This window comes from Molothrus ater, chromosome 3 (genome assembly GCF_012460135.2).
Source record: "Molothrus ater isolate BHLD 08-10-18 breed brown headed cowbird chromosome 3, BPBGC_Mater_1.1, whole genome shotgun sequence".
NCBI classification, from domain to species: Eukaryota; Metazoa; Chordata; class Aves; order Passeriformes; family Icteridae; genus Molothrus; species Molothrus ater.
In genome coordinates, this window is record NC_050480.2 from 95,227,729 (window position 1) to 95,241,310 (window position 13,582).

Below are 13,582 nucleotides of genomic sequence, written 5' to 3' on the forward strand. Positions count from 1 at the left end.
GTACTGTCCTATGTTAACCACCTCTCACATTGTATGCATATTCATAGGTAGTTCTTCCCCTCATATTGAGATAGCCAACCCATTAATTCTACTTTTTATAGGTTTCTTATCTACCTTGTGTTGCAGCCATTAGAATTAGTGTCAATTAGTTTCTATGGAGTTTCCACGGTACAATTGCGGTTATACTGTTTATAGTTGTTATGCCTTTAGCTGCTAATAGTGTTATGTGCTTCACATTTTTCTCTAATAAACATCCTACAATTATCCATTACTTAAAATTACATTTGCTGGCAGACAGAGAAATCCAAATTTACAAGACTGAACAACTTGTTTAGACCGCAGTTTTGTAACTGGCAATCTAATTTGTGGGCAGTCTAATTTGTGGACTTACAGTCCTTCCATTATTCACTTAAGGCAAACTGTGTCATATTTGGGCTTTTTAGACCTAATATGCTAGGCATTTTTAAATCAAGACCATTAAAAGTGCTGGTACATTATTTGCATTATTAATACTGAGAGATGAAAACACTTAAATTATGTAGATGAAATACCATTTTCAGGCCTTTCGGGAACTTATTCCCTCACAAGAATTTTTTGCTGTAATGGATTATCACTTAATGCTGTATCAAGCAACTTCAATTTTGCTTAGTCAGCACCTAAAAGTACCCACCAAACTTTGGCATACTAGATGTGATGGATGGGATGAAATAAAAATCCCTGTCATGAATTTGAAACCATCACACAGTTTGGAAAACAAGACAAAGTGGAGCTAGGGACAAAATCAAAGCAATCTGTTAATCAAGCAAATAATTTTCCATTATGCAAGACAATTTACATAGATCCTAATTATTAAGAAAAAAGAAAAAAAGGGGAAAAAATTCTGCGCAGCATTCTTTCTTTTAATAACTACTATTAGGATTTTCTCTGTTCTACAATGTCTGAAATTTTTGGTTATTTTCAGATGACAGACAGGTAAATCCCCATCTGACATAAAACAACTGGACTTTGACTCATTACTGGAGGATAGAAAGGATCTGTCTTTAAATTTTAAAATTCTGTGCTCTAGGGATATTTATTTGTTCTCATAAAGACCCCAAAAAACAACCTGACCCTCAAGCAAAAGAAAAATTAAAAATCTATAGAGGCATAACTCTACAAGAAAAATGTTGTTCTATTATGCAAAAAAAACCTCCATGCCAAGACTCCATTTATCTCAAAACAAAAGCAAAATCTAATGTGATCGATTTCTGACTACATATTGAAAAAACATGTATGGGTCATCCAAAGAAAAACTTTACATTTTATTGGTACTATTTCTGGGTGCACTATTGTAACACAAAATCCACTGTTCAGATTCAGGAACATTCTTTGATTTTGAACAAACTTCAAAAAAGTGTATTTTTTCAGTTTTTCTTTAGGAATGTGGCACTGGAGTGCAGTCACCTTGTACTTAATTTCTCTAAACTGATAGATTTATCAAATTTGTAAACTAAAAGAATATATTTGGTTTATTACCGAAGTTATCTAAGAAGTTTAAGAGCACACATGTGCAATATTGACAGAAATAAATACGTTTAAAGTCCATTGTTTAAAATGCTAATCTAGCTCTCTCCTTTTACATCAGTTCTACAGTTGTACAAATCCATTTCCATGTTTTCTTCAATTGAGATGTGGAATTCAAGTCATGTCCAGTATCAACATATTCCTTTTTTAGCTGATTTAAATATAAAAACTAGACTTCCTAAAATCTCCTTAAGGCATGTTATTTTTAATAACAAAGCTGTACAAATGAATTTGCAGCTTTCTTTCAAGAATATCTCCAATTTATCTCAAAAAAAAGTAAAATAAAGCTACTACTTCCCCAGAGTCTTCAGCTGGATAATAATTATAACATTTAACAGCCACTATTATTGCATCAGAATTTCATTTTCCATTAGAAGGTCAAACTGATAGGTGGAATTACCTATTAATGTCAATTTTTTAAGTACTTTTAATAGAGATTGCCATTAAAAAGACAAAATTTATTAGCAAAATATAGCTACACTCACATGGCACAGACAGAATTAATAATCAAAACATAAAAGGATATTTTAGTCAGAAAGAAAATAAATAGTTCTTTGTTTCTAAAACTGAAAAAGTATCGTATTTGAGACAAGCAAAAATTATAATTAAGATGAAAATAGCAAATCCAAACCAATCACTTCTTATTGTAAATCACATGACTCTATTTTGCAAGGTAAATGTGAATTTACAATAAATTATTCATATTCCATTTTGTAAGACCTAGCTCAAAACATTCCTGATATCGCTAAAACTACTATCACTAATGCAGGGCCAATCCCCCCAGTTTTATCAATTTGAACAGATATTATTTTCCTTCTAAGGTATATTCAGGAAACTGAGAATAGAAGAATTGTTGTCACAAAACTCCGAACCTGGGTTCATAATAAAAAAAATAGAAATTATAAACATACCACATTTATGCTAATTTTTGATTGAATCTTTTGCTTCCATGTTTGACTTTGAGAACAAACATTCAAGGGTAAATACAGTCTTTTCAATTAGGAGTTTTCTGTTTCCTTTTTTAACTTTTAAAAGAAGATCTGTTTAAAATCCTACTAGCACTGGCTTAGTAGAATCCTGCAACGCTTCCCTCCACTCATGAAGACCTTTATAAGTTATTCTGATCCTGTAGGCTGAAAGCCTGAAAACAAAAAGTTTGTCATGCACAGGTGTACCTAATCCACCAATTTTCCTTTGCCACTTGGCAAAAGTCTTTAATCATAATTGACCACACAGAAGACAATATTTATGGTTATATGTCACTGGAAAGGCACAAGACTGTAAATGGTAGTGAAGAAAACAGACTATACAGAATGTCAGTAACAGAAGGAGATTTGTATCCCATTACTAGTAAAAATAACTCACAAATAATCCCTTTTAAGATTCCTATTAACAGAACTAATAACTATGCTAAAGAAGTAAGTCTTCAGCCTTACCCAATAGGCCTGGAAACAATGATTTCAACTTGAGGTTCTGATTTTGATTCTAAAATAATGTTGTAAACTTCTTCATTTGTAGCTCCAGGCAAGGGTTTACCATTCCATTCTAGAACTTCATCCCCTTGAATTTAAAAAGAAGTTTATCTCACTTTCATATTCTTTTACAAAGAATGAAATCTATATTTTTAAGTAATATAAAAATAATTTAAAATCATGAAAGAGCTGTACTGAAACCTTCAGACATTTTCCTGCCAAGGTGCTTTTTAGCTGGTTGGCTCCCAGTGCTTACACTTGGACAAGGATGTTCTGTTCTTCATGCAAGACTTCATATTTGCAATTTTTAAAATTTATGTACAATTACTCAAATTTTTATCAACTACCCAAATTTTGGATGCTTTTTATAAGGAAAAAAAGGGTTTTTTCTAATTGCAAGGACTCATCCATGCCTTTTTTGTGTGCTCTGGTCCTATACAATTGGATGAACAGACTTTCACTCATTGGAAACGTGCAAAACAATATATTTTTTCTGGGAAATAATTTTGCCTCTAAAACTAGTTTCAGTAATTAAAAATAGCTTCCATTAAAAAAAAAAAAACACAAAAAAAAAAAAAAAAAAAACCTAGACCAGAAATAGAAAATTAGGATTTCAGCCCAAATGGTTTAAGATTAGTGGAGACAAATTTATTTCCTATAATTATAATCTGCATTTAAAATCTATAAACAACTGCTGATTTCGTAAGAAAGAAAAAACTAAAAATGCCAAAAAGTAGAATATTGTTAGAGATTCATCATCCTTTCCAGTTCTTTATTACTCTCTGCTTCACACAATTATCCTGAAGCCATCCACATTGGCATTGGAGCTTCTGGGTTCTTAAGACACTACATAGGTACTTTGGTTTGCTATGACAACATTTGGAAAGTAGTTGCTTAGAGCTATAGTAAAAATACAAACCATTAAGAAGTGACTATGAAAGCCAAATGCTGTGCATAATTCTCACTTCATTTAGAAGCTGGAAAAGTACCATTAGCACAGCCATTTATTTGTAAGTGCAATAGATACATCTAATAGAAATGAAATATTTTAGGACCATTTTTTGGCTTCTTTTCCATTTTCCTTTGTAACAGTTAACACTGCAAATAACACTAATAAAATCCACTGTGTATGCAGTGTGTCATCCTCCAGTGATCTGAATTTTGTTTGCCACAATCAGTTAAACAAAAAATGTTTGCATTGCTTCTGTGGAGTGTAATAAGCAGCTCCTGAGCTAGCAAACAAAAATTTACCAGTGTCACTCAGTCCTCTTACCAGCATTGCTCAGGAGTGTCTTTTTTTTTGTTCATACATCCAAGCAATTGTTATTTATAACAAATTAGAAATGTAGGCAACCATGGCATTTCATAATAATGTTACAGTATTGTTCTGTATTTTAAAAAAATTACCAAAACACATGACAAATGTTTGTATAAATTAAAGGTTGCATGCAATAGGCCATTACTAAAAGACAGTATATTTTATATGCAACTGATTGATTTACCTGCTCTGAGATGCCCCACCACATCAGCCAAGCTACCTTTCTTCACTTTGGTAATGAAGGCACCGAGTCGTCCTAATTCTGTCATTTTTCCTCCAACAACCTAGTTAATCACAAATTTGTGAGTCCCCCAGCCACCAACCAGATGTCACATAAAGCACAAATATTTAGACGAATCAGTTTTCACAATATTTTTTTAAATTTCACCTGAAATGTTCATAGGCAAACCTATTGTCAATTTGGGTTTTAGAGAGGCTTAAAGACAAAAAGATGTAAAGCTGACACAGGATGAATAGGATTTCTATTCCTTTTACTCTATTTGACTAATCAATCTTATGCAGTTTGCTAAATACCTGCATTTGCTGCAGAAAGAACACTTCTTAATAAATAACCAGGCAAATGCATTTTTACAAATAATTGTCCATCATGTACTCAAATTTAAATTGCAAGTGCACATCATTTCAAGTGTATGAAATCCCAAAATTGGTACATCAATTGAAAACTTAGCAAATACACTACTATTAAATATGGGCAAGGAGTTCACAAGAATATTGATGATGCGAAAACATAGGCACTCTCATCCAAGAACATGACAGGACAAACCAGCAGCTTTTGGCTTTTCCAGAACAGGAGAGAAACTGAAACTGAAGAGATCTGTTTTTGAAGATGACTACAGGATACAGAGATCATGAACATCAGAAAAAAAACCAATTGCTGTCAAGAAGACAGATTTTAAATAAAACATAAAGAAAATGTAGTCTTGCTGATTTGCAAGACAAGTTATCTCTAACTATCTTTCTCCAGTCAGTTGAGGGGTTTGGTTGTATTTTTTTCATCAGGAATATCCCAGAGGAGTTTTATAGTAAAAAGAAACAGTAGAATGTTGGTTTACTAGGTATTAGTTCCCCGTGTTGCAATCACAATAACTAGCAGGAGCTTTAATACCAAAAAAGTATCCAGAAGCCCATCTGCCAACAATATTGTCACATGATAGTGTGTGAAATTTATAGCAAGGGCCTTAGTTCATATTATGAACAGCTGAAACTCAGAGTTTCAAAGAGGAACTCAACAATCTACAACTCTGCAATCTGCATTTCCTACTTGGCCCAACCTTTTTTTCTCACATAGTCAAACAGAATCATTTGCTGACAGCAAATATGAGCTTTGTGCTATAGACTAATAAACATTTAGTAGAGTAAAGCTGTTTTCATCTTTTGTATTACCATGCCAGACTATCACACTTCAAGGTGGGAATATTTCAGATCTTGCATTCTCTCTGTTGTTCTCAGTGAAGAGGGAAGGACACCCAAATTAAATGCTATCAGTCCTCATTGTTACTTCATAGATTTAAAAATATACAGAGAGAGAAAAATGCTTGAACTGCTACTAGCCTCAGAAAAAAACCTTTTTTAAGTGTTCTGGCAATTTAGGCACATGAACCTAAAAGTCTGCTAAAAATGTAAATTAGGGATTTAAATCAATTCGACAGTGCTGCCAATATCTCAATTTTGGGGTGCTAGAATTAAATTTAATATAACATCTTCTATGATTTAAGAGGATTTTTGTGTAAATATTTGGATTCTTTCTACAAAATTTCTGTTTTCAAATAGTTGTGTGACTTTTAAACATTGACCTTGTACACATTTGCATCCACATTACATTTATGTATGTTGATTATAAAATTAATTTCTTGACTAAATTGCAAACAGCAGAGCTAGAAAATGCAGGACTCCATTAATGCATGGTCATGTGTAGTTATTTATCTTGCAGACAGGAAGCTGAATAAACATACCCTTTTTAATCAAAATGGTTCAGCCCCTTTGTCACGGACAATTGAAGACTGTATAGAAGAAGTAAATGTATTTATATTCATAATTTATCTGTATAACTTTCAAAATTTAGGAAAAGAGAGGAATACATTTTTGGTCAAAAGACCGTATGATTTGAGAGTCCTCTGATTTAATATGTTACACGTGTATGTCTAAGGTCAGTGGAAGTTATTTTCATTTAACATATAAATAATGTAATACTTACTTTTAGCCCCAGTAATGCACCTGATTCTTTAGGCATGGTTGTTCTCTTGTTAAGAATAACACGCCCAATTAAGCGATCTCCCTCTTTGGAAGGCTGCCACGTTACGGGATGCTGTTAAAAAACAAGCAATTACATTGAACTGGAATTTAAAAAGTGTGAACATCCTCCAGTATTTAACTGCACATGTATAAACCAATAAAATGACTGTATCATGATGTTACAGTTGACACAAACATCCTTCAGATGTGTTACATAGTGCACCTGAGTTTTCTATGAGTATATCTGTTGGACTCTGGCTACATTAAACATTTATGCCTCTTGTAAGAAAATGTCTGCATTAAGTCTACAGATAGAACTATAATTCAGTTCAAATTTCAATACAATTAAACATTTTAAACACATCTTAGATAATAAAATTAAATATTTCTTTTTAAATTACACGACTCTGAAAAGCACATGCCAAAATTCTGTTCTTTAGAATAACACACATCATGCAGGTCTACCAAATGAGGGTTCATTAAACAATAAATTCAAAATTATGCTTTCCAACTCCAAGTCTTAAAAAAAAATCACTAATCTTTCCCAGAGCAGCATCACATTCACAACTGATTTTTTTTTGGTGTTCATGGTGAAATTAAGTGCCATGTCTATTAAGGAGATTAAAGTCAGGTTAAAATTCAGGCAATTTTACAAATATGCATTTCAATAAAACTTTCTTTCTGATTTCCATTTCCTTTGTAGTCTTAAACGAATTTTCACATGATTTGTGTATAATATTTTTTTACAGTCAAATATCTATGCTGAACTGAAATAATACAGCAAACATTTTAACTTACACTTATGAATCCCTATTTTTCTATTTCTTACCGAACTAATAGGGGACGTCTCCCTGCTGTGCCACGTGGCAGGATCCAGCCAGTAGTAATCCAAGTCACCTGGAAGAATAGGAATAGAAAGAAATGTGTAATCTCTCAAACAGAGAAAGACGTATGAATTATTACTATTGCATGCATGAATTTTAAATTGCAATTGTTTGATGAAGCAAATACAAAACTCTTTATTATTTAAATCAATATATCAATTTGAAAACAATATAGTGTATTAATATTAAATAATGTGTTTATTTGGATCTCTGCTTTTTCAAGAATTGCACCTTAGAATTGGTTGTGCACACTGTCTATTTTTACCTTTGCTCAGTCCAAGAAAGGACCCCAAAGCATCATATTCACAGCCCTCCTCCTCCCCACCATCTCCATAAAAAACACACAGGACTACAGCTAATGATGACACGAGAGGGAATACTCCACAAAATGGGCTCTTAGCTATAGTTAAGGACAGAACAGCCAGCCACACTCTAGAATCTGCAGAGGTCAATGTTGTGACAACAGGTACTGTACAGAGGGAGAGGCACAGGAGCAGGAAATAGAGTGCCAGAGGGAACAGCCACACAAATACAGCAAATAGTACCAACAGCAGGTACGAGGCTGCAATCTTCTCTTTCACTTGGGACAAACTTATGTGCTGTGTAACTCAAGAAAAACACCATGAATTACAGTGGTCTGGAAGCCATCAGCCTATCAGGACAAAGAGGGCACTTTTGGACACATATCTTCAATATCTTACTTTTATAAAACAGATCTCTGTAACACTACAGTTAGCTGCCTGTGTTCTAGTAAGAGTAGTGATCTAATAGAAGCCCAAACAAAGCATGCAAGGGAGAAGAAGATACCTTTACATGCAGAGATTTTTTTATTCTTTCTCTACAAATACTTAGATGCCAATTATGAAATACAAGTTGCAACATTCTCTATAACTCATACTACCTTTAATAGCTTATCATCTGCATGATCATATGCCCAAGTTTATTTTTAAACAGCATATTACTATCATATGCATAACTGCATGAGGCAGTTTGTGGTTTCATTGGCTCTGTAGTTCTGCAGGTTTGGAAAACACATTAAATCACATTAAAGATCTTTCAGTTTTATTTTTAGGATTCTTCCTTGTGCCTTTATAAACTTCAAAATTACAAGAACAACAAACCTACAAACTACACTGACACCTGCAGTGCTGGCAGTAAGCTCAAAACTATGGTACAGAACTCCCCAAGTTTCAGTAATACACTCAACGGTAATACCAAAAATCAACAGTCTCCCGTGTGGGCTGACCTGCCACATGCCAAACACAACACACTTTGTCTTCTTCTTGTTTTAGAGTTATTTGCTTAGCAATAGAGAAATGTTCAGGAGGGAATAAATGTCAGCTCCAAGATGCAGATGAATGTATCCAAGTCCTCAAACACATTTCTTCTCACCCTCATTGTTCCCTGCTTTATTTTCCCCTCTTCCTTCCTAGATTCAGCTTCTTGCTCTTAGTTTCCTTGCTGGTCTTCCTCCTGGATACTGCAGATCCATGACCACTTACTTAATGCACCTAGCATCCTTCTCCACCAAGTCCCTGCTCGAGCAAGATCCTCTCATACATCTTCTGCCTTGTCTAACCTGCTGCTTTTCCTATTCTCACCATCTACCTACCCTTTGCTGCCTTTTCTTCCCTGCACATTATTTTCTGCTATCCGTCTGCTTCTGGCTTTAGTGTCCTTTCTTAAGGTTCTGTATTTTAATCCCTCTTTAAACTCAAATCCTTTGATGCTAAGTTACATTCCTGCACCCTCCTTCCCACATCTAAACCTTTAGGTGTCTGTCCCTTTCCCCACTTCTGTCTGCAGAAGCTGGCCACAATGCCAATTCTCTCACCCTCTGCTCTAAAAAGCTGAGAGCAGGATCTGCACTGCAAATGCAGCTCTGCTGAGCTGGAACATGAAAGATATGCTCAGAAGCTATAAAGGTAGCTATCAAATCAAACATTTTGACTGAATGTCACTGAAAGTAGTAAGTCTACCATTTGGTGAATACTTTAAAAGCTGCAAGAATCACTCAATTTTAAGATTTCCATTAAAATTCAGTATGATACAGGCCACTGGCACACAAACGTCTGGGGCAATTTACAACTATAAAAAAGATTATACAATGAAAATGTCAGTTAATGTATTCGTAAACACTCATCAAATAGAACATAAAAGTTCAGACACAAATGAAAAAAGTCCCCAAATGGGCATTAAAAATATTTTATGCCAGCAACACTGATCTGCAGTTCAGTACTCTATCATATCTTAGAAATAATTTCTCCTTGGTCATCCTATGCCATTGCTGCTTCTTTGCCTAATGCCTATTTATGCCATGCTTGCACTGCCATACTCCAGAACTCACTTTTTGTTTAATTGCAAAAAATACCTTCACTGCAGCAGCATTATAGATATCCAGGAATAGGTAAATAACACGCAAAAACTAACTAAGAGCATAGCTTCAAAATTTCAGGTTTTCTCCAAAAAAACCCCACCAAAACTGAAAACAAAAATCCCTACACACAGAGAACACTCTCCATTGGTAAAAGTAATTGAAAATAACTAGTAAAATAAGAAAAATTTAAGACATTAAAGAGAGGAAAAAACTACTTTTATAAGGAGCAAATAATTGCTTTATAGGCTTAAACTGCTTTTAAATACTTTTTAAACCATTCTTTAAAAACATTAACAACTTAAAAATAATAAGCCCCCATGAAAATACACATATACTATATCATTATTTTTTGTACATTACTGATGTATTTCTAAAACATATTATTAAAAATGCATTTGTAGTTTTAATGTTTGATTTCCTTAAGACCAACTGAGTAAAGCAGGGTATTTGTAAATACTTGTAAAACCTTATTTCCTAAGGGAATAATTCAAAAGTTGTATCCTAAGAGCAAGGAAATGCTTTTCCTATTAACACGCTGCCGCTCAATTACTTTACTCTTGGATGCACACGGATGCAATAATAATTTACAAGACACAAATGTGCTGAGATTTTTCCACAAGTCTTTAGCAGCCTTCCATCAAAATTCAAGATGGGGAGTAAAACTCTTAATAAATTCTCATTGTTTTTACATCTGCAATATGTGTGCTTTCAAAATAAAGGGAAAGCTAACTCATACCACCAAAAATCCATGTTCTCGAAAATACTTTGTCTTCAGCAGCACTCTCCATACCAAGAGCTAATGCTGGGGTACTGTGATTTCAAGTGAGATCCTGAAAAGCTGAGAAGTTCTGGAAAAAGCAGCCTTGTCCCTGTCACAAAGCCAAAACAAGCACAAAATATGAGAGGGTCTGTACTTGTGTATGAACAGCCATGATAATTTCCGAAGAGTCTTGAATACTAGGGATAAAATACCCCAAGATGTTTTCCCAAATCCATTCAGACTATACTCACAGACTACTGATAATCAGCAAAGAATGTGCTTCAGTGATTTACTCAAATCCCTGTGTGCTGGATTTGCAGGAGCTACTTAAGACAAGAAGCAGAATCTAATGATAAGAGTCAGCCCATGTTTGGCACTTAATTAACCATTATCTAACCATATTAGCATGTATCTTAATACAGCAGTTCCATCAGATAACTAAGAAACTTAGACAAATATTTTTCAGAGGCTAAATCTAAAATTACTCTGCAAACTGAATAGACAGACTACATCTCTCTAATCCATAGAATCACAGAATGACTTGGGTTGGAAAAGATCTTAAAGATCATTTAGATCATTCCAGCCACACCTTCCACTAGACCAGGTTGCTCCTAGCCCCATCCAACCTGGCTTTGAACACTGCCAGGGAAGGAGCATCCACAACCTCTCTGGGCAACCTGTTCCAGCACCTCACCACATTCACAGTCAAGATCTTATCTAAATATGTTCTTTTTCAGTTTGAAGCCATTCTCCTGTGTCCCATCACTACAATTGCTTGTAAAAAGTCCTTCTGCAGTTTGTTGTAGTCCTCCTTTAGGTAGCGAAGAGCTACTAGAAGGTCTCGCCAGAGCCTCCTCTTCTTCAGGATGAACAACCCCAACTCTATCAGCCTGTCTTCATAGGAGACATACTTCCATCCTCTGACCATCTTCACAGCCTTCTCTGGACTCACTCCAGCAGGTCCATGTCCTGCATATGCCAGGAGCCCATACTTGGCTGCAGCACTCCATGTGATATCTCACCACAGTGGAGCAGGGGGACAGAATCACCTCCCTCAACCTGCTGGCCATGATGCTTTTGAGGCAGTCCAGAATGTATCTGGCTTTCCATGCTACAAGCTGCCAGCTCACATTGAGCTTTCCATTCACCAGCACCTCCCAAGTCCTTCTCCTCAGGGCTGCTCTCAATCCATTCTCCATCCAGTCTGTACTTGGGGTCCATTGATCTAATCCACCTCTCTCCAGTTTAGAGGCAAGGATGCCATTTATGAGACAGTGTCAAATTCCTTGCACAAGTCCAGGTAGTTGATGTCACTCTTCCTTTTTGCTGTAACCTCATTGTAGAAGGCAACGAAATTGGTCACACACTATTTACCTTTAGTGAAGCCCTGTCGGCTGCCACCAATCACCTCCTTATTTTCCAGTTTCCTTAGTACAGTTTCCAGGATGATCTGCTCTGTGATCTTGCTGGGCACAAAGGTCAGGCTGGCCTGTAGTTCCCAACATCTCCCTTTTTTTTTTTTCCTCTTTTTAAAAATGAGGGTTATGTTTCCACTTTCGCAGGCAGTGGGAACCTCACCAGACTGCCACAACTTGACAAATATGATGGATAGTGGCTTAACCATTTCATCTACCAGTTTCTTCAAGAGTGGCAGATGCATCTCACCAGGCCCCATGGTCTTTTCCACCTGCATGTCCGTCAGACAGTCTCAAACCTGATCTGCTGCAGTGGGCACTTTCTCCATCTCCCAGTTCCTGCCTTTGCCTGTGGCAGCCTGGGCTGTGTGGCTGGAGCACTTCTCAGTGAAGACTGAGGGAAAAAGTAATTCAGTATACCTCAGCCTTCTCCACATTCCAATCAGGCGTTCTTTTTCCTTCTGGAGAGAGCCTACGTATTCTCTAGTCTTTCTTTTATTGCTAATACACTACAGCTACTTTCCTTGTTGCCCTTGATGTCCCCAGACAGATTTAATTCTATCAGGGCTTTAGCTTTCCTAACCTGATCCCAGGCTGCTTGGACAATCCCTCTGGTGAGCTGCTGTTACAGATGTGGTACATCCTATTGTTAAGCAGGAAAATACCTCTATACCCAGGAAAAAAACATGGTATTGTTTTATCAGAAAAATAATTCAGTGTGTAACAACATATGCTAAAATCATTCTAGTTCAAGCTGCTAACTAACCCCATAAAGAGAATATGTGAGTACCCTGCCTTGGCAAACAGCCCCCGCACTAATGTGACAAGCAGAGAATTCAAAAGCTACCTACTGCCTATTTATATAGAAATACAGAAATGCTCATTATCTCTTAGTCTCAAACCAACCCAATTCAGATGTCTACAGTTAAGAACTTAAATCCTTGCAGGACAAGATCTGTGTTTTACCATCTACACAGTTCAAGGACAGGCTGGCTCATGCACTTTGTGGGAAGAATGCACCACAAGGCTGTGAAATTTAGGATTTTCTTTTCTTTTATATTTTTATTTCTTTTGCAATATATAATTGCACTGGACTTTAGTTCCCTACTGGCAAATGTCCTAAGCACTGAATATTAACATGCTGTAAGATTCCAAAGTTAAAATAAAGACTAGTACACTTTAGAAACGACAATTTTTATATACAATACTCCTATTTCAGATACAAATGTGGCACATAGCTCTCAAAACTAGAACTAGCCTCTTAAATTTAGTATTTATTCAGGTATTTTAATTTAATGATGAGATATAAAATTACTTTTCTGTATCTTAATTAAATTTCAGAGTAATAAAAAAAAACATTGCAAAAGGGTCTACACAGCTTTATCAAGCTCTAGGCTTTCAGATTTAGATAACTGACAACCTGGGCTTATTCAATACAAACTGAAAATAATGGTTATTCCTTACTTTTGCATTTAGAAGGAAATTTCATACTCTCTCATACAAAATAAACACTTTTTTAGTTTGAAAGAAAGCCCTTAGT

The 13,582-nt window shown here is 35.4% G+C and overlaps 1 protein-coding gene across 1 annotated transcript in view; it reads right to left on the reverse strand.

The window, feature by feature from the left end:
- The window catches only part of RIMS1 (regulating synaptic membrane exocytosis 1), a 307,545-nt gene that overhangs the window by 120,226 nt on the left and 173,737 nt on the right, over positions 1 to 13,582 (reverse strand). The window contains 4 exon segments of the mRNA XM_036380202.2: positions 3,000 to 3,123; positions 4,538 to 4,637; positions 6,569 to 6,679; positions 7,436 to 7,503. Coding sequence (XP_036236095.1) covers positions 3,000 to 3,123; positions 4,538 to 4,637; positions 6,569 to 6,679; positions 7,436 to 7,503 — 403 coding nt within the window.